Below are 22,668 nucleotides of genomic sequence, written 5' to 3' on the forward strand. Positions count from 1 at the left end.
GTCTCACCTACTTTGGTCATGTTGTCAGAAGGGACCATTCCCTGGAGAAGGATGTCATGCTTGGTAGGTGGAGGGTTGACGAAAGAGGGGGAGGCCTTCAACGAGATGGATTGACATGGTGGCTGTGATGATGGGCTCAAATATAGCAGGGATCATGGAGCTGGCGTGGGATCGGGCAGTGTTTCCTTCTGCTGTGCACGGGGTTGCTATGAGTTAGAAATGACTCGATGCATCTAACAACAACAACAACAACAATAACTATTAACAAAAAGATTGGTGGTTCAAACAGCCAGTGGCTCTGTGGGAGAAAGACGCAGCTACGTGCTCCTGTAAAGATTATAGCTTAGAAAATTCTATGGGGCAATTCTGTTCAATCACATAAGGTTTCTATGAGGTGGAATTTACTTGCGAGCATGTAACAACAGCAACCTCAACTCCATAGGAGTCTGATCCTCTTATTCCAGTCATACTCCTGATCCCTTTTACTGGCACAAGCAAAAGATTCCAGAGCTGAATTGGGTCAGAATCTCATCGGGAGATTCTCATCAGCTTGGAGCTGGGCAAATTTGTAGAAAACAAAGTCTTTTCAAAATTTGCAACTGTATTAAATTCTCTAGTGCTCCCATAACAGAAATACCACAAGTAGATGGCTTTAAGAAACAGCATTTATTCTCTTACAGTTTTAGGAGGCTAGAAGTCCAAATTCAGAGTGCTGGCTCTCAGGGCTGGGTGAAGGTCCCTTGACCTTGGGCTTCAACTCTGCCTCCTCTTCTAGGCCTACTGGAGCTGGAGTCATCTCCTTACACAGGCATCTAGCTGCTGGCTGCAGAGGCTGACAAATCAAGTCAGCAGATAAAATGGGATAAACCCAAGATCGGTAGGCAACATAGCAGGCCACTCATTTAAGTCCAGGAACAGTCTCAAGATTAACAGATAACATGGCAGACCACTGGTTCAAGTCCAAGAACTATAGATGAAGACTCAGCCAAATGCAGTGTCCAGATGTGCCCAGAAGCTCCCGACCTTCCTCAAAACTTCTCCATATATACTGGAAGTAGGCCGTACCCTGAAGGCAACTATTTAGCTGCTCACAGCAGATTCCACCATGGAGGTGATTACAATCTCATCATGGGGAATAACTATGTCCAGCTGCCAAGCCACTCAAAACCATAGCCCAGCCAAGCTGATACACAACCTTAACTACCGTAGCATCCATCCATTTTTTTTAAATACGGTATTGGTGGAATGCCCTTGGCATTCCACCTCCTTTCTCAATACCAGTAACCAAAAAACTTGTTGCTGTCGAGTTGATTGTGATTCTCAGCAACCTTATAGGACAGAGTAGAACGGTCCAATAGGATTTCCAAGGCTGTAGTTTTCATGGAAAGAGACTTCCACATCTTTCTCCAAGGGAGTGGCTAGTGGGTTGGAACTGCTTACCTTTCAGTTAGCAGCCGAGAGCTTAACCAGTATGCCACTATCATTCCTCTGAATATCAATAAAACTCACTGCCATTGAGTCAATTCTGACTCATAGGGACTTTATAGGACAGAATAAAACTGCCACTGAGGGTTTCCAAGGCAGTACATCTTTATGGAAGCAGACTTCCTCATCTTTCTCCCATGGAGTGGCTGGTGGGTTCGAATCAACGACCTTTTGGTTAGCAGCTGAATGCCTTAACCACAGTGTAACCAGAGTACCTTTCTGAATATGAATAGGAGTGCTTAAAGAAAACAAGGCATACTCTTCCTTTTATTGTTTTCCTTCAACTTACTTTTAATTTATGATATTTCATGACTTTTGCATATCTTTGTAAGATCTCTTAAGTCCTATTAAATTGAGGAAAGGCTATAAATAACTAAAATCAAAAAACGATTCACACTAAGTTAAAGTCCCTTTTCTAAGTTCATGTTTTCCACTGGTGAAGCATATCAAAGTCAAATATGGAATTTTTAATAAGAAATTAGGTGATAAACCCCAAGTCAGACCTGTTGAGTCATTCTATAGAGAATATTTTTCTGGAATGTAGCACAGCCATAAATGCAGGACTGTTTCCACCATGAACTTTCTCATTCCAGTCTCCATTTAATCTTGGCTTTTGTGACTGCCATTGACAGTATAGGATGAGTCTATTTATATAGTTTACATGGAATTTAAGATTCATAGTTGAAGAATTAAAATTGTTGAAAGAGTTAAGCCAAATCTTGGTAATCTGTCAAAGCTAGCCTTTTAAGCCCATGGTAACTTGTTGAGTTTGAATGTTGTTTCTCATGCATCTTTATAACTCAATATAAGCCTATCAGTAATTTTTAACTCAGTACTTTGTTAGTAGTGAACACATTGAAATAACTGACTTTCATTTTTATGTTAACTTCAGTACAGATTTTCCATTGTAAATAGAGGCAAATTCATTACTTTTCTGCCTGCTTAATACTTGGTGTGCATATCAAAGAATTTACAAAGGCTTTTAAATCCTTAGGGATCTCTGATGGTGCAGTGGTTAAAGCATTTGGCTACTGACCATAAGGTGGTATGTTTGAAAGGTGGTATGGTACCAGCTGCTCCATGAGAGAAAGGTGAGGCAGTCTGCTTCTATAAAGATTTACAGCCTTGGAAACCCTATGGAGCAGTTCTACTCTGAGTCAGAATCAACTCATTTGCACTGGTTTTGGATTTTGAGTTTAAACTATTGGATAAAATTGTCTGGAAACATTTAACTTTTATTTGCTAAAACAAAAATTAAACTCACTACCAGTGAGTTGATTCTGACTGATAGGGAACCCATTGGGTTTCCAAGGCTATAAATCTTTATGGAAGCAGACTGCTTCATCTTTCTTCTGCAGACTGGCTGGTAGGTTTGAACCACTGACCTTTTTGGTTAGCAACCAAATGCCTTAACTACTATCAGAGCGCCAAGTGAAATGTACCTGAAATTGATAACAGAAAAGAAGCTATCATCTTCAACAATAACACATGTAATAAAAATATATCCATATTATAGGCCCCCACATTTTTTTTAGTCGATGACTTTTTATATTGCTATAACTATGAATAGTTTGCTTAAATCTGCTACACTATTTTAGTGCTTGCACATTCTGTATGTGCTTTAAAAATTTGCTTGTTAAGTGCCATGCTATTGTTTGACAATTCCTGTACCTCATCTGATGACTGTCCCACTCAGTTTCCTCCATTATTACCCTTCTTTAAATATAATGAGTCATTGGGATGGTCCCTACCATGGCTTTTCAGAAGTCATCAACAGCACATTATTGATAAGCATCTCCATGCCCCTGCCTTGAGTTTTGTGTGGCCTCGAATTATTCTTTTTTTTTTTTTTTTTTTAATTTTTTATTGTGCTTTGGGTGCAAATTTGCATAGCAAACTTGTTTTACATTCAACAGTTCTTGCACATCTGACTTCACAGCCCCAATCACCATCCCTAATTGTAAAAAACTCTCCTCCCCTCTCTCCCCTTTAACCACACCTCCCTGGGCCCTTTTCTTCCTTGCCTTCCTGTCTGTCCAGCTTTCTGTCTATGTGAGTGCTACCCCTCTGGTTTCTCCTGGCTGATTGATCCAAGGGGTGCATCTCCCTAGAGGAAGTGGGTGCATCAACCTAGGGTATATGTTCTGTATATAGGTCTTTCTACTGTTGGGCTGAGAGCCAATCCATGTAAATGAGTCCCTTTCTAAGCCTGAAGGGTAACCTTGGACCATAGTCTCAGGGGTTCCACCAGTCTCACTCCGAACAGCAATTTTGGTTATTTTTGTGTTTTTGAATTTTGTTCCACATTTTTCCTCCCACTCTATGTGGGATCTCCAGATTTGATCCCTTTACAAGCTGTTGGCATTGGTAGCTAGGCACCATCTAGTTCTTCTGGTCATGGAGGCAGAAATCCTCATGGTCCATCTTATTTTTGGGTTAATTGTTACCAGATGAGTTTGATCTTCACTCTTCTTTGCTCTGGAGGAGAGGAGACCAACAGTTGCATCTTAGATGGCTGCTTGTAAGCTTTTAAGACCTCAGTCACTACTCACCAAATTAGGTTGTAGAACAAAATTTTTAGGAACTATGTGTGCCAGTTGAGCATGATATCCCCTGAGACTCTGGTCTTGAGCCACCAGGCCTGAAACTTGCCCTTGAACAAAGAGTAGTTAAAGCAAATAGAAGAAATGACAAGATAAAGAGCTGAGCAGAAGATTACAAACAGTAGTTTGAGATGACCCAGTCATTTATTATACTGAAATGTGCAAAGACCTGGAGTTAGAAAACCAAAAGGGAAGAACACGTTCAGCATTTCTCAAGCTGAAATACCTGAAGAAAAAATTCAAGCCTTGAGTTGCAGTATTGAAAGATTCTATGGACAAGAAACATCAAAAGAAGATGGAAGGAATATACAAAGTCACTGCACCAAAAAGAATTGGTCAATGTTCATCCAATTCATGAGGTGGCATCTGATCAAGGACCAATGCTATTGAAGGAAGAAGTCAAAGCTGAATAGCTCCAGGAATTGATGGAATACCCATTGAAATGTTTCAACAAATGGATGCTGCACTGGAGGTATTCACTTGTCTATGCCAAGAAATTTGGAAGACAGCTGCCTGGCCAACTGACTGGAAAAGATCTGTATTTCTACCCATTCCAAAGAAAGGTGATCCTACAGAATGTGGAAATTATCGAATAATATCATTAATACCACATACAGGTAAAATTTTGCTGAAGATAATTCAAAAATGGTTGCAGCAGTATATTGACAGAGAACTTCCAGAAATGCAAGCTGGATTCAGAAGAGGATGTGGAATGAGGAATATCATTGCTGATGTCAGATCATGGCTGAAAGCAAAGAATACCAGAAAAATGTTTACTTGTGTTTTATTGACTATGCAAAAGCATTTGAGTCTGTGGATCATAACAAGTTACAGATAACATTGAGAAGAAGGGGAATTCCAGAACACTTGATTTTGCTGATCAGGAACTGGTACACAGACCAGGAGGCTGTCATTTGAACAGAACAAGGGAATACTGCATGATTTAAAATCAAGAAGGGAGTGCATCAGACTTGTATTCTTTCACCATACTTATTCAGTCTGTATGCTGAGCATATAATCTGAGAAACTGGATTATATGAAGAAGAACATGGCATCAGGATTGGAGGAAGACTCATTAACTACCTGCAATGTGCAGACAATACAACTTTGCGTACTGAAAGTGAGGATGATTTGAAACACATATTGATGAAGATTAATGACTTCAGTCTGCAGTATGGATCACATCTCAACAAAAAGAAAACAAAAATCCTGACAGTGAGACCAATAAGCAGCATCACAATAAATGGAGAAAAGATTGAAGTTGTTAGATTTCATATTACTTGGTTCCACAATCAACTCCAATGGAAGCAGCAGTCAGGACATTAGTCAACATATTGCACTGGGCAAATCTACTGCAAAAGACCTCTTTAAAGTGCTGAAGAGCAAAGATGTCTCCTTGAAGTCTAAGGTGTGCCTAACTCAAGCCGTGGTATTTTCAATCATCCCATATGCATGTGAGACTGGACAGTGATCAAGGAAGAGTGAAGAGGAGTTGATGCTTTTGAGTTGTGGTGTTGGTGAAGAATACTCAAAGTACCATGGAGTGCCAAAAGAGCTAACAAATCTGTCTTGGAAGAATTGCAGACAGAATTCTCCATGGAAGAGAGAATGGCCAGAATTCGTCTCATCTACTTTGGTCATGTTGTCAGAATGGAGCATTCTCTGGAGAAGGATATCATGCTTGGTAAAGTGGAGGGTCAACAAAAAAGGGGAAGGCCCTCAACGAGATGGATTAACACAATGGCTGCAACGATGGCCTCTGGTGTAGCAAAGATTGTGATGATCGCACAGGACTGTGCAGTGTTTTGTTCTGCTGTACATAGGGTCGCTATGAGTTGGAGCCGACTTGACAACACCTAACAACAACAATAATTTGTTAAAGAGGCTATCTTTCCCCCATTTAATAGGTTTTGGTCCTTTGTCAAAAGATCAGCTGTACATAGATGGGTGGGTCTTTTTCTGAGTTTTTTATTCTACTCTGTTGGTCTATCTCTGTCATTGCACAAATACCACACTGTTGTGACTACTGTGGCTGTATAGTAGGTTTTGAGGTCCTGGAGACCTCCTACTTTGTTTTTCTTCTTCAGCAGTGCTTTGCTTATCTGAGGCCTGTTTTCTTTCTATATGAAATTAGTGATTGATTTTTCCATGTCCTTAAAAAACGCTGATGGAATCTGGATTGAAATTGCATGGAATGTGTAGATTGCTTTGGGTATTATTGACATTTTGACAATACTCAGTATTCCTATCCATGAACAAGGCATGCTATTCCATCTATGTAGATCCCTTTTAGTTTCTTGTAGTAGTGTTTTGTAGTTTTCTTTGTATAGATCTTTTGTGTCCCTGGTAAGATATATTCCTAAGTATTTTATCTTTTTAGTAGCTATTATAAATGATATTGTTTTCCTAATTTCTTTTTCAGAGGTCTCTTTGTTGATATAGAGGAATCCAACTGATTTTTGTATATTGACTTTGTATCATGCCACTTTGCTGAATGTTTCTATTAGTTCTAGTAATTTTTTTGCTGTGTCTCTTGGGTTTTCTATGTAGTGATTCCTTCTTGGGTTTCCGAGGTGGTATCACTACAGAAGTATATTGCCCAATCTTCTTTCCTAAGAGTGGCTGGTAGGTTTTAACCACCAGCCTTCTGGTTAACAGTCAGATGTCTTAGGCACTATGCCACCAGAGCTCCTGTATAAGATCATGTCATCTGCAAATAGAGATAGCTTTACTTGTTCTTTGCCAATTTGGATGCATTTTACTTCTCTTTCTTGCTTTATTGCCTTGTCTAGGACTTCCAATTCAATATTGAATAGAAATGTGGCCTCGGATTCTTAAAAGCATAGTCTGCACATTCTGGTCCCTGAAGGAGTAAAACTGGTTGAGTTGAATTCAGTTGAAATTGGGTGGGGATTACTGCCATCATCTGTGTAGATACCAAATGAACATTTTATTTTTTTAATTACTTTTTAAAAATTTTATTGTGCTTTGCGTGTGAATTTATAGTGGAAAATTTGTTTTTCATTTAACAGTTTGTGTACATTTGATTTCTTGCCTTAATTACCATCCCCAACAATAACAAACTCTACTCCTCGCCCATTCCTGTGACTACCCCCTTCTTGTGACCTTTTAAACAACAACTGAACATTTTAAAAGAGGGGCAAATTACTATATGTAAAGGAGGGAAGGAAAAGCAAAACAAAACAAAACAAAAACCCTCACTCTTAGTATATTGTGTGGGAGAATAATAGGAAAAAACCTCAAGTGACCAAAAACCTTTCTACGTATCTTTCTCTTTGGCGTATCAGAGAGGGTGACTTTCTAGTTCTTGTATGGAGTGTTGCTTGTATCAGAGAAAATGACTGCCTCGTGGTTGTGTGGAATGTTGTGATCAGAAAATGCTACAAAGCTAAACAGGCTATAGTTGTTAAAAATTAATTCTTGTGTTTTCTTTGGGGTTTGTGGGGATTGACTTTAGGATATGACAGCACGGGATCTACTACAGCAGAGATACACACTCCCAAATGGAGACACTGCCTGGCGGTCCTCATCCCTTGTGAATGCTGCACTGGAAGGAAAACTTGTCCTCTTGGATGGCATTCACCGGGTCAACACGGGCACACTTGCTGTACTGCAAAGGTTTGGACGAGTTACCAAAAATTCTGACTTAAACAGTAGACCTGTAACTCTCTCAATATCTTTTTTGTTTAAAGTTGGTTACATAGATGCTGAAATTCATAATTTTATATCCAAGAAGAATGGTAGTTTTATTTTATTATTATAAACACAGTGCAATAAAACTTTGAATAATGGTTGTTTTGGGAAAAGTCACTGCCAATGCAAAGTTTTGTGTGAAAGAGCTCAGAATTAAATTTTTTGTAGTAATTTTGAAAGACTATATGCACTGATTATAGCAAAAAGCACACAACTGAAATTTATACAGTTGGTCAGAGTCCCAGCTTTAATGCTATAAACTCCTTATAAATCATGGATCTGTGTTACTGGTTGTTCCTGTTGAAGTTTTTTTTTTTTTTTTGGTGCAAGAGAGAAAATATATTTATGTGGATAAAATGTATGATAGCTGCCTGACTATATTTTATATAGACTAAAAAAAAAAAAAAACCTCACTTTGTAATTACAAACTTGAACATTTATATCACTATCATTATCTTATTTCATTTCAGGTGGGAAAAGATATTCACATGTTCCTAACTAACTTCTCTAAAATTTAATGTTAAGGGAAGACCCTTCTTGGGAAAATAGTCCCATCTTGTGTTATACTGATAATTTTTTGTTATGTGTGGTTCTATAACTTGTAGATATTTGATTTTTAACTTTGACTTACCTGGAAGGATCACCTGAGTAGAATAAAACCAACTAACTAATGAAAATTTTTTGCCCTTGACAGTATAGATACCAAGTGTAATTGAAGATTCCAAATGCTTTGTGTTAATCCTGATTATATTTGAGAGCATTTAAAAATAATCATAAACTTTCAGTGATTTACCATAAATATTCCATAACTCACTAACTCACTGCTTTAGAGTTGATTCAGTGACTCATAGTGACCCCTCCTTGGGTTTCTGAGGTGGTATCTCTATGGAAGTAGGTGGATTTGAACCGCTAGCCTTCTGGTTAGCAATCAAATGCCTTAGGCAAGATGCCACCGGAGCTCCCAAATATTCCATAGACTTGTATTATTTTTATCTCCCAAATAGACAAATCCAGACATAAAGCAAAATTATATGTATGTGTGTGTGTGTGTGTATATATATGTGTGTGTGTATATGTGTGCATATATGTATATGTAGATATACGTATATGTATATTTTTAGCCTGTTGTGGTTTGGGTAAAAGTTTACATTGCAAATTAGTTTTGAATTCAACAATTTATACACATTTTGTTTCATGACATTTAGTGCAATTCCTGCAATGTAATAACTCTCTTCCTACTTTCTCCCTGTGTTCCTATTTCCGTTTGTCCTTTTTCCGGGCCTTTCCAGCTTTTGCAACTTTGTTTTTGGGCAAGTGCTGCGCTTTTGGTCTCATATGGTTGATTGTTGTAAAGACTCCTCATCCTTGGTGTTACTGTTCACTTTCTAGGCCTGTCTGTTGTTCACCTGAAAGATGGGTCATGGGGGTGAGTTCATTTCCAGGCTTGAAGGGTGTCTAAGGGCCATAGTCTCAGGGTTCCCACTAGTTTCTATCAGATCAGTAAGTCTGGTCTTTTTTATGATGTTGAGTTTTGTTTTGTTCCACATGTTTCTTCCATTCTGTCTAGGACCTTATGTTGTGATGCTGATCAGAATAATCTGTAGTGGTAGCTGGGCCCAATCTAGTTCTGATCTCAGGGTAGTGGAGGCTGAGGTTTGAGTGGTTCAATAGCCTTTGGACTAATTAAAGCAAAAGGATATTTATACCCCTCCCCCTAACTTTTTACTGGCTTTCTCTTGCCAATTTAGCCAAGGAGTAGAACAGGAGCAGCTACCAGTCTACTTACTCTGAGCTAGGCATTGTGCTGAGCCAGTGGTTCTTAGACTCTCAACCTTACTGGAGTGGAGATTAAAATATACTGATGCCTGCGTTCCACCTCCATAAATTCTAATATAAGTGGTCCAGGTTGATGGCTGAGCATTGGCAATTTTAAATACTTCCCAGGAGATTCTAGGTACAGTCAAGATTAAGAACATCTATATTAAGCATCTGCCTTAAATTAGCTGTTTCATTTCTGCAAGTTGATATTACACTCACTTTGTAAAAAGATAAAAGTTAAGAGAGAAAGAACAACTTTCCCCTTTCCTCAGTCAATAGTAAGTTGTAGAGCTGGATTTGAACCCAGACTTGACTGACCCCACTGCCCATGCTCTTAACCTCTGCATTGAACAATTTTCCCTCAGTGCTGGTGGAATGAGCATCGTGTGGTACAATTCTAACATGGGCGTCTTGAGACTTAGTGGTTGGTGTAAGATCCAGAACAGTGCTTTTCTCAACCTTTGCAACATCTGGACATTTGTCTTTGATGTGGGTTGGTTCGTCACCATCAGAGTTGGTGTATGAAATAGCATTGTAGTTATTTTATTATAAAGATTTTTGAAATCTTATCATCTCAAAGATGGAAATATCTTGATAATACTATCCCTTAAAGAGTTACATTAGACCAAAGAGAATATGTGCCAACTGATCTGTTCCTTAGTATGCACTTCTTGGTTATCCTCAGTCACTCCTTCAACTATTTCTTTTCATCTCCCTCCTCCTCCTTTCCTTTCCTAGTGCCTCCTGTCTATCTGCTTCTAGTGTTCATGACTAGTACCTTCCAGTAAAGTAACCCAACAGTTTTGCCAAGTATGATAACAGCACTAGCCAACCTGGAATTTCAAAAGGTCTGTCTAACAAAATTGATGGACTCAATTGCCAGCAATAATGTTGTTGTTTGTTAGTTGCCATTGACTTAGTTCCAACTTACAGTGACCCTGTGTCCAACAGAACAAAACGCTGCCCGGTCCTGTGCCATCCTCAGTCTTTGCCATGCTTGAGCCCATTGTTGCAGTCACTGTGTCACTGTGTCACGGGCCAGCCATAAGAGATGTGACAAAAATGCTGACGGACTTATTCTATCTATAAGAACTTCAGTGTTCAAATCTGATATATTTGTTTCCTGACTTTTCCTCTTACCTCATTAGGTTAATCCATGATCGAGAGTTGAGCCTCTATGATGGCTCTAGGCTGCTGAGAGCAGACAGGTATATACGTTTAAAAGAGGAGCTGCAGATGTCTGATGAACAACTACGGAAGAGGTAATCTTGGGTATACTACTCTTATCTGATTATTAAGTGTACCTTCTTTTTATGATTTTTCTATACCTAAGGTCAGACCTAGATAACTTCAAGCAATTTAATAATTTGTTATAATGGTCATGCTGATAATCTGGCATTTCTTAAAGCTTGGGATTGCTGTCCAAGATGTACTTTGAACTTTTACCCTTACTTTTAAATGAGTTTTCTGGCATTGAGAAGAACATTAATTTTCAGAAGGCGAGCCCTGCTTTGTTGGCCTAGCAATTCAGTTTTGACTCCGAACTTCATATTCCCTAGGCAAAAACTGAGCCCACCCTCCTTAGATGTCATCCATTATTATTGGGATGTATCACCTGATGCTGCATTACCCTTTATAGCTGATTTAAATATGACAATCAAATAGAGTGTGTGATTGGATCTTGGATCAGGAAACAAAATGAAAGCACCTTTAAAAGACACTTTGGGGACAATTGGGAAAGTTTATGGACTGCATATATTATATTGTGTTATTAAATTAGCATTAATTTTTAAGTACCCTAATGATATTGTATATATGAATGAAAATATTCTTATTCTTAGGAGATACATGCTAAGGTATATAAGGGATAGAGTAAGAAGAAGTCTATAGCTTACTTCCAAATGATTTAGGAAAAAAAGATGTACGTAGGTATATATGTGTCTCTATACAAATGCTTCCCTCCCCACATACATATTTGGAGTTCAGGGTAGGGTAGGAGATAGAAAAAGTGAGAAAGAACAAAAATGTGGTAAAATCATAACAGTTGGTAAAACTGAGATGAAGTCTACATGAATGTTCATTATTCTCTTCTTTAAAATTTTTAATAAGTTTGAAATTGTTCAAAATAAAGAGTTTGAATGGAAAATATTCCTTTCACCTGCATACTATACTTTCCCTTAGAGGAGTTTTAACAAATGTAATTTATTTTTGGTCTCATTACATTTCTATGGACATTTTAACACAGTTAGAGATTGGTACCTTGGGGAAATCCTAGTCACTTAATCTGACCTATTTAATTGATGCTATCCCTTTCAAGGGCTTTCTGCCAAATTTAAAACTTAAAATCCTACAAAAGTATATCTCATATTATATGTTTTTTTTCATTTTTGTTTTTTCAGCAGAGTTTTGTTTGAACTTTTTATTGGAGTTTTTTCATAGGGGAAAAAAGTTACAGTCCTTAGTATGCCTGTGTAAGTTATTAAAAAATTCATTTGATTACGCAGGTGCTTATGCTTGTGAGGTGTACATTATCAGACTCCTTGAATCCAGGGAATAGTCCGCTTGAGTGTTAAACCAAATAAAACCAAACTCACTGCCACTGAGTAAATTCCAACTCATGGCAACTACCATCGGGTTACGAAGGCTGTAAATCTTTACGGAAGTATATTGCCTTATCTTCCTCCCATGGAGCAGCTGCTGGGTTTGAACTGCCTACGTTTTGGTTAGCAGCCCAATGCCATAAACACAGTGCCACGAGAGCTCGTTAGTTGAGTGTTAGGGAGAGGAGTTATAAAAATCTCTCATACTTTCAGTGTATAGCATTCAGCATTTGCACGTTATTTGCACGTGAATCACTCGTCAGTGAACAGTTTTTGTATTGGAGATGAATCTAAGCAGTTGGGCAGTAGCTCTCAACAAGACTCCCTGTCAGTTTCCCTTCGGACAGTGCAAGCATTGCACTCTCAGCCAATTGCCCAGGATGACAACCCTCTTGTATATAAAGTACCGAAGTTCTCCCTAATGGTTACAGGCAGTTTTACAAATGAAAACACTTTGAGCAAGAGAGTGGCCCTGAGCATTATGTTCAGGAATTGGTTCAGAGTGGCCAGTAATACTTCCTTCTCAAAGTTTTCCATCATCATCACTTTTGATTTGTGTTTTTCCCATTAGTATAAACCAGGCTCAGCTCTATCTCCAGAGGTCACTCTGCGTGGAGAGAGAGCAGATCATAGCAATGCTTATTTTCCTTCCTTTTAATTGTTGTTTGAATTTTAACTATGTTATATATGCAAGAAATTTTAGAGCCAGAAAAATATAGTCCCCTGTTACCTGTTCTGTGACACTCTCCCACTCTCTGTTTGTAGCTGTTTCTTTGATTTTTATCTCCATGTCACTAAGTAATATACTTTCATTGAAATCCTTTTATGTACTTTTTAGTGGTAGGCATTATCTGTTGATTTCTTATAGAAAATTAAGATTTAGCTTTCTTTCATCATCCCACGACCCATGTATACTTGCCATCCCTCATTCTCCCTAAGTAGTTATATACAGGTAGTCCCTGATTTACGATGGGGTTCTGTTCTGACAGCTCCATCCTAAGTTAGTTCTGACGTAAATGGAATACCTCTTTTTTCAGTATTCATAGCCTGCTGTGAAAACACTGCTGGATGGCAGTGCTTTGAGCACTAAATCATAACATTGAACATATACAAGTGAACATCTGAGGATGCTAATATCAATAAATGAGGCACTGGTATTTGTATGTAGTACATATTACTAAGGAGGTCTGGTAGCATAGTGCCTTAGGCATTTAACTGCTAACCAAAAGGTTGGCAGTTCAAAACCACCAGCCCCTCCTTGGAAGGAAGGTTGAGCAATCTACTTCCTTAGTGATACTGCCTCGGAAACTCAAGGAGAGGTCACTATTAGTCGGATCCGACTCGACAGCACATAACAACAACATATTACTAATGATAAGATGTACAAAAGCAAATATAAAAAACAGACGGTCATTACTGCAGTTCATCATAACTTGAATATGTCCTAAGTTGGAAACTACCTGTAATAGTTTTGCTTACTTTATTCAATATTTATATTATTAAGAGAGTGTAAGGACTATCCATAGTCCAGCCCCTTAGTATACTTTAGTCCTTTTCCCTTTATTTCATAATGTTTTGTTTTACCTAAAGTTAATAGTTGCTTACATATAAAGAGAGACATGTATGTATGTAAGTAATTATGATGCAGCTTTTAAATGTTGGAATAAAAAACAAACAGCAAAAACCAAACTCATCATTGTCAAGTCAGTTCCACTTCATGGCCAGCCCAGTTGTTACAGAATAGAACTGAACGCCATGGGGCTTTCTTGGCTGTAATCCTTGTGGAAGCAGATTACCAGGCCTTTCTTCCAGGGTGCTGCTGGTTGGGTTGCACTGCCAACCTTTTGGTTAGTAGCTAAGCATGAACCGTTTGTACCACACAGGGACAAGTGTTAAAATAGAGATCTGTAAAAAGAGCTGTGTGAATATAGAGGAGGAAATGATCATTTTCTATGTATTTATCACTTTTTCATTCTAAACCCTTCACTTGTTGTCTAACTCCTCTCTCATCACATTCAAACCCATCAGGTGTTCTAGCAGTTTCTTTTTCCATGGTGGATTCTGACAATACCTAATCTGAACTGGTTGTTCTTTATACCTATAGCTCATACGTCATCCTGTAGCTCTCCCCCTCTCCCCCCCTTCCCTCATTTTCTCTAGTCTTTCTACAACTTTCATTATTTAGATATTGAACCTCCTGGACTGAATCTCTAAATTCCTTTTCTGTTCTCTCTTATGTTCTGTCAATATTCTGGGACTTAACTGACTCTTCAGAGACAAGATATTCTACTAATTGATTCTCCTATATTATGTAAAATGTTTCTACCGTTTGATAACCCAATTCCTTTCCTCATCATTGTTCACACTATTTTCTTATGATTGGGAACAGTTATTTTATCTTTATTTTGTTGTTAAGCATCATCATGTTATTGATTCTGCTTCATTCTAATGATATGGATGATTGCTAAGTTTCTTTACCTTTTCCTGGTTAATCTTCATTTAATTTTGTAACCCATTTTTTTTTTCCTTTCTGAAAATAGGTATGTTCTCTTTCAGGTCATAAAACAGGGCTATAATAGGTTAAATGGTTAAATTCTTCTTTTAAGTGAGTTGGAAGTATTCCTTGCATGGCCATGTTTATTGGATAAAGAGCTGGTAGCTTGGCTAAAAAGACATAACACATCATAAAAAGCAGGAAATTTATACTCAGTGAGGAAGTTAATTTATTTCATAGGTTGTTCTTGTAAGTAATATGACCTGTTATCTAACATTTTAAAAAATACTCATTGCCATCTAGTTGGATCTGACTCATAACAAACCCTCCTTGGGTTTCAGAGGCGGTATCACTAAAGAGGTGGATTGCCCAACCTTCCTTCTCAGGAGTGGCTGGTGGGTTTGAATGGCCAACCTTCTGGTTATCAGTCAAATGCCTTAGGCACTATGCCACCAGAGCTCCTTTGTCTAATGTTAGTTTATCCTAATTATGTCCTTATGCAATATATCACTCTTGGCATTAGGATTTGAACTACAAACTAGAAACTCATGACCCAAATTTTTCTCTCTTCATTTCTGTACCTTATAGCACTGAAGTTCAAAGTGATTATTATTTCTGACAGTCTTTCAACAAACTCAGCTATTAATAATTTTTTCTTGTGGGAGTTTTGGGGATAGATTAGAAAGGTCAATGGTAGAATGACAGAGAAAGTTTTTTTAGGAGGAGGGATTTAGGGAGGCAGGTTAAGGAGGTACTTGGGGAAGGACTGTGAATCAGTTGTAGCTATCTAGCAGGAAGACTAGCTTCTAAAGTTTTGTAGAACAAAATCTTCTACCTCTAGAGAATGAGGGTTCCAAGACCAACTTCTGCTTATCTATAGAGTAATACATCCTGAGAGCTGACTTTAAAGCTCTTGTTCAAACTACAGCAACTAGATGATAGATAGATACGGCGACTAGATGCTTTTATTGAACTCGGATGTCATGATGATAATCCATGGAGTCCATCACATAGTGTATTAGGCTCCTAGGGTGCTGTAACAAAATGCCAGAAACTGAGTAGCTGATAAGAACAGAAATGTATTGTCTCATAGTTCTGGAGACTAGAAGTGCAAATTCAGAGTGTTAGCATGGCCATGTTCTTGTGGAAGTTTCTAGGGGAAGATCCTTTCTTGCCTCTTTGATCTTCTAGTAGCCCCAGGTGTTCCTTGGCTTATAGATGCATCTTCACATGGCCGTCTTTCCTCTGTCTCTTTCTGTGACTTCCCCTCATTTAGATTAGATTAGGGCTACTCTATTCCATTATGACTTGATGTTAACTGATAACATCTTCAAAGACCTTATTTCCAAACAAGGTTACTGCATTAATAATAATCAACACAAGACCAATCCCCAGAATGTGGAGATTATTCACATTCCTACATTCCTACTTCTCCATCTCTGACAATAGCCACACATATGGCATTTCCTCTCTCTCTTATCCTAATCATCTATAGTTAGGTTTTTATAAAATAACTGCCTGCACATCCTTCTTCTGTCCTCCAACCACCTAAGGCTAGACTCTTCACAAGTTAGAACTCTGTCCTTCTAATCAACTGCCAAATAGGCAAATTCCAGGTCCTGCTGGTTCTCACTGTCCCAGGCAGGTTCAGTAATTCCCTAGAATGACTCATAGAACTCATGGGAAGAGGCATACTCTATATAACCTTTTGGATTTCATAACAGAAGGATATACACAAAGAGATGCACAGACAAGATCTCAGAGGAGTTTTCGACAGGGAGCTTCATAGAGAGAGAGAGGAGCTGTAACAGGAAACACGGTGAGAGATGGGATTGTAGCAATAGCAACAGCAAGAGCAGTGACACAAGACGGCAGGAACCAGGCGGCTGGCACTAGATGGCTGTGGTGGGGTTTGCCTCTCAACAGAGCTAAGAGTTGTTACTCTTGCCCAAGAAGGCCCCCAGCAGAGCCCAGTGGCAGAAAGCCTCCACTGGTGGCAGCTAGGCCCCAGCATGGTGCAACAGCGGAGGGTGTCCTGATTGAGGAACTGTGTCCTGTGTTTTTGCTGTTAACTTCAGGTTGATCCTGATCTCAAGTTCCACCCTGTTACTTTCCTAATAAACCACTTAACTGTAAGTACAGTTGTGAGTTCTGTGAGACATTGTGATGAATTATGGAACCCAGAGATGGGAGGGAATGTCCTGAGGGGAGGGGAAGTAGTTGGTGTTAGAGATGATGGAGTGGGACAGCAGTTTGGAAAAGTTGGACAAATGAGACATCTTTAACCTCCGCCTTACAGGAAACAGCTCTGTTATTCATTAGTGGTGTACTATATGTGAAAAGAGACAGATATGTACATAAATAATTACATTGCAGTGTTTAGACTGTTGTTAGTTGCTGTTGAGTCAATTTTGACTCAGTGCGATCTCATGTGTGTTTAAAAAAACTGCCCCATTGCATTTTCAAGGCCTTTTGGATGCCGCTCAGTCAGTGCTGTCTTTAAGGCACCTCTGAGTGGATTTGAGCTGCCCACCTTTGGCTAGCAGCTGAGTACATAAACATTTGCACTACCCAGGGTCTCAGTGCCGTGGAAGTGCAAGAGCCGGGTGTGACTACATACTGCTCCTTGAAAGCTAGGAAAGGCTTTGGAATACTTTTCTTTTTAAGTTGGCATCTCACAGAGTTTCCTCCTTAGCCTTCTTTTGTCCTTGGTAATATTAGTCACTCATGTCTTTACCTTTCATCTATATACTCACCATTCCTTAAAAGCTCTTTCCAATGTAGTTTTCTGTCTGAGCTCCAAGTAACTACTGGTTTTCTCCCTGTAGGTGTTCCAGAGAAGCTTTGAGCTCATTCTGCCAGACCTGCTTTTCCTCTTGAGCTCCTATGCTTAATAAATGGAACTTTGTACTCTCCACTCACCTATGCTAGAAATTTAAGATGTCTCATCCACAAATTTGATCTCATTCCTCCACTATTTACATCTTCCCATGGCTTCTATTGGCTGCTGGGCTCAGGGCCAATATGAACGCATGCCTGCCTTTCTACCTTCACCTTTTGCCTCTCAGGACCAGCAAGCAAACTTTTACTATTCTTTCCAGGATTATTTCCTTTGTGAGCCTTCTCTGACATCTAGCTAGCCCTTCCAAAGCCCAAAGCAGATTAACAGCTCCTTTTCTTCTAGACCAGTTGGCAAATTTAGAGACCTGTTGTAGATTCGGATAGCAACAGATTTTACATTCCTGTTTGACAGGACTCTTGTAGTTACAAGTAACACAAAACCAATTCAAATTGTTGCAAAAGTGAACTTACTGGCATCGTGAATATTCAAAGGAAGGGCAGGAATGCAGTTGGACTTCAGGAATAACTGGAGCCTTGGCTTGAACAAGGAGCCCTAGTGGTGCCATGGATAAAGCACTTGGCTGCTGACCCAAAGGTCGGCTGTTCGAACCTACCAGCTGCTCTGTGGGAGAAAGATGAGACAGTCTGCTTCCATAAAGATTTACAGCCTTGAAAACACTATGAGTCAGTTCTCTACTCTGTCCTATAGGGTCACGGTGAGTCAGAATATACTCGATGGCAGTAGGTTTGCTTCTTGTTTTTGCTTTGATGGCTTGAATGTTGTTAGGACTCCCTGTCTTGCTTCTGTACTATTTCTTTGTTTCTGATGTCACAGTACCTGGCACAGAGTAGACTACTTAGTAAATGTTTTTGAATGGATGAATAAATACTAACCTAGGATAAGGCTATTAACCTAGTTTTAGATGACTTTCTGAGCTAGCAATGTTTCCTTTCATGATCCCACCAATTAGGAGCACCTTGATGTCGTTTCAAGTGGATAGCTACCTTTTAGTGACAAATCTGTTAGCATAAAATTCTCATAACTAACAGCTGCTAGCAGTGGGCTATCAACCCTTCCAATTTAATAGTATCAAACTCAGCTTCTATGCAATTATATTTGAGTCTTTTGCCAACATTCCTTGTATACCAATTCGTTGCTCAGGTCATTACCTTGATCATTTCCACAGGGCTCTGTGGGCTTTCATGTACTTTGCAAGTTACCACATGCCTAGTATGCCCTTAGGGACAGTTTAAGAAGTGTTAGCTTAAGAAACATTAGAGTTTTTCCTGCTAGTATTGAAAGCATCAAGAATACCATGGACTTGGTGGCTAGAAATAGCATATGGCCATACACACCAGACACTGCTTGTATTTCTCACAGGAAATAAGGACCAAAATAGAACTGTTTCCTTTGATGAGAAAAACTTCTTTAGGGAAAAGGGGAGTTCATATACTATAGTCTGCTGAATGTGTCCCTTCCTGCTGTTGGCCAGAGCATAGATGAGTGAGATGAGAGTTTCTGTGGATTGCTAACAGCTTATTTTGTCAAGAAAGGGCTTCTGGTTATCTCAGGGAAGCAATAAAGATCAGTGGCCTACTCTTAATTGTAATTATATATGCTCAAAGTGTTTCTGCCTTTTTACTGATACTGTATTTTTATTAGTTGCTATAGATCATTGAAATAGTTTTTTTAATAATTTCTCTGTGTTTATTGATCAGCAGTGAACCATAACTGGATATTGGGGCATAATCCTTAGCCAGTTAGATTCTCTAGATCCTATTTACTCTTATTCTTACCTATGGCTGAAGACAATTAGGATCTGAGTGTTCTCTCCTAACTCCCTAGAAGCCCGTGTTTCTTTGCTTCCATATTAGGCCATATAAACTTTTAACAAAATTCGAGATAGATCCAGAAGTTTACTCCCGTATCTTTGATTCTCACAACAAAGAGCCTTAAGTAAATTGTGATTTTCAAAAATAATCCTGAGCGTTTTTATGGTCAAGGTATGGTTTTAAAATCTGTGCCCTGAAAGGTATAATTACTTCTGTGTGTGTACTGGACTTGTCTTTTTGATACAGAGAACACACTGCCTATCACAAATTCATTTGACATAGATTTAGACTAGCAGCTTTCCTGTCAGATGGGAGACTGTTTTGGTTCACTGGTGCTGCTATAATAGAAATAGCACAAGTGGATGTCTTTAACAATCAGAAACTTATTCTCTTATGGTTTAGGAGGCTAGAAGTCTGAGTACATAGGGCTGGTTCTAGGGGCTGGATGGAGGCTCCTTGAACTTGGGCTTCAGCTCAGCCTACTAAGCCCTCTAGAGCAAGCTGGAGGCTTCTCGGAACTCAATGGCTGCAGTGGCTGACAAATTCAAGATTGACAGGCAATATAGCAGATTGTAAGGAGCCCTGGTGGTATGTTGGTAGTGGTGGTATAGTGGTTAAGATATTTGGCTGCTAACCACAGGTTAGTGGTTTGAACCCACCAGCTGCTCTGCAAAAGAAAGATGGAGCAGTCTGCTTCTGTAAAGATTTATAGCTTTGGAAACCCAATGAGGGTCACTAGAGTCAGAATTGACTCAATGGCAGTGAGGTTTTTTTTTTTTTCTTTCTTGGTTTATAGCAGATGGTGGGCTCACAGGCTGTGAAGGCAATAATCCCAAGATTGGCAGGCACCATGGCAGGCCTCTGGTTCAAGTCCAAGAACTGGAGATGATGATGGGCCAAATGCAGGATCCTTTCCATATATTTATATTGGAAGCAAGCCACACCCCAAAGGCAGTTCTGCTTTAACCGATTGATTGCTCATAGCACCTTCCACCATGGAGGTGATTACACCACATCTAGTCTCATCTTGGGTATAACTACATCCAGTTGCCAAGCCACTCAAAATCACAGCCCAGCAAGTTGTCACACAACCTTAACTACTAAAGAGATAATTCTTTTTGGTTCTTATCACTTGCTTTGTTTTTTCTCTGCCACCAAGGTCCTTCAAAAAGTTTCTTGCAGTGACAGTTATCAACAGCATTCATGTACATTTATTTATTTAGCATCTGCTCTCTTCTAAGTATTATACTAGGCCTTGTGTCTTATAAAAATGACTAAAGAATGTGCCTATGCAATTTTTCACATTGCATAGAATGAAAAGGGGAACGTGGGCTGCGTACAGAGCTGCATAACATCGAGGTTCTGAATTGGAATATTAGTATCATAGTATGGAAGGCTAATTATGAAATCCTGTGCCATTCATAATAGATATTTTTATAGAAACCTTCTATATCATTCAAGTTCCTCAATATACAAATTCAATAAAAATATACAATAAAATTCCTTTAAGAAAAAAACAAACTAGAGTTTGACAAAATCTTTCTTTTTCTTTTATATTATATTTGCAATGTTTCCTCCTCTCTCCTCCCACCCCTGGGAACCAACAAAGAAACTTTCCTTCCATATATAAACTTTTCATTGACTTTTTAAAATAATGAATTAATACAATATTTGTCCTTTGATTGACTTATTTCACTCAGCATAATGTCCTACAAATTCATCCATATTCTGTGGTAATTTGCATATTCTACATTATTCTTTAGGGTTGCATAGTATTCCATTGGGTGTATGTACCATAGTTTCATTATCCATTCTTCTGTTGATGGGCACCTAGATTATTTCTATCTTTTTGCTATTGTAAATAGTGATGCTATGAACATGGGTGTGCATATACCTTGTCCTGGTTCTCACTTCTTTAGGATATATACCTACCTAGTAATGGGATTCCTGGATCAAATGGTATTTCTAGATTCCAACTTTTTAAGGAATCAACATACTGCTTGCCACAGTGGTTGTATCATTTTACAGTCTCACCAGCAGTGTGTGAGAGTCCCAATCTCTCTACATCCTTGCCAACATTTGTTATTTTCTGTCTTGTTGAAGTTTGCTACTAGTGCTGGGGAAGGATGGTATCTAATTGTTGTTTTGATTTTCATCTCTCTAATGGCTAATGATCATGAGCATTTCTTCATGTGTTTGTTAGCCGCCTGAATATCCTCCTTGGTGAAGTGTCTCTTCATGTCTTCTGCCCATTTTTATGGATTGTTTGTCTTTTTGTTGTTGGGGTGTTGGAGTTTTCTATAAATTTTAGAGATAAGTCCCTTCTCCGATATGTCATTGCCAAATATTTTTCCCCCAATCTGTAGGTTCTCTTTTCACTCTTTTGAAGAAGTCTTTTGAAGCACATAAAGATTTAATTTTTAGAAGGTCCCATTCATCTAGTTTATCTTCAGCTGTTTGTGCATTTTAGGTTATGCTTGACCGTCTTTGCCATAAATGAGGGCTCCTAAAGTTGCCCCTATTTTCCCTTGAGGAACTCTATAGTTTTGGGTTTCACATTTTAGTGTTTGATCCATCTGGAGTTAGTTTTTGTGTGTGGTATGAGGTAAGAATCTTGTTTCATTTTTCTGCAAATGGATATCCAGTTTTGCCAGCACTGTTTGTTAAAGAGACAGTCTCTTCCCCATGTAATGGATTTCAGCCCTTTGTCAAAAATCAGCAGATCATAGGTCAATGGATCTATTTTTGGGTTCTCAATTCTGTTTCACTGGTCTGTGTGTCTGTTGTTGTACCAATACCAAGCAGTTTTGACTATAGTGGGTATAAGTTTTGAGATCTGGGAGTACTGACACCGCCTATTCTTTTCTTCTTCTTTAATGGTGCTTTACTTATATGAGGTCTCTTTCCTTTCCACATAAGGTTAGTGATTGATTTTTCCATATGCTTAAAGAATGCTGATGGGATATGGATTGGGATTGCATTGAATGTATAGATTGCTTTGGGTGGAATTGACATTTTCACAGTGTTCAATCTTCCTATCCACAAGCATGGTATGTTCTTCCATTTATGTAGATTTCTTATGGTTTCTTGAACTAGTGTTTTATAGTTTTATTTGTACAGGTCTTTTGTGTCCTTAGTGAGATTTATTCCCCATTGTTTTATTTTTCTGGTAGCTATTGTAAATGAAGGAGCTCTGGTAGCATAGTGGCTAAAGCACTTGACTGCTAACCAGAAGGCTGGCAGTTCAAACCCACCAGCCACTCCTCGGAAGGAAGGTTGG

General features: G+C 38.8%; 1 protein-coding gene across 1 annotated transcript in view; it reads left to right on the plus strand.

Annotated features, from left to right (window-relative positions):
- VWA8 (von Willebrand factor A domain containing 8) overlaps positions 1–22,668 on the plus strand; it is a 751,729-nt gene that overhangs the window by 261,294 nt on the left and 467,767 nt on the right. Inside the window, exons 13-14 of the mRNA XM_007948177.1 lie at positions 7,567–7,727; positions 10,769–10,882. Coding sequence (XP_007946368.1) covers positions 7,567–7,727; positions 10,769–10,882 — 275 coding nt within the window. The remainder of the gene's footprint in view (positions 1–7,566; positions 7,728–10,768; positions 10,883–22,668) is intronic.

Source organism: Orycteropus afer, unplaced genomic scaffold (assembly GCF_000298275.1).
Source record: "Orycteropus afer afer isolate SDZICR_OR568_19922 unplaced genomic scaffold, OryAfe1.0 scaffold00207, whole genome shotgun sequence".
Taxonomy (NCBI): domain Eukaryota; kingdom Metazoa; phylum Chordata; class Mammalia; order Tubulidentata; family Orycteropodidae; genus Orycteropus; species Orycteropus afer.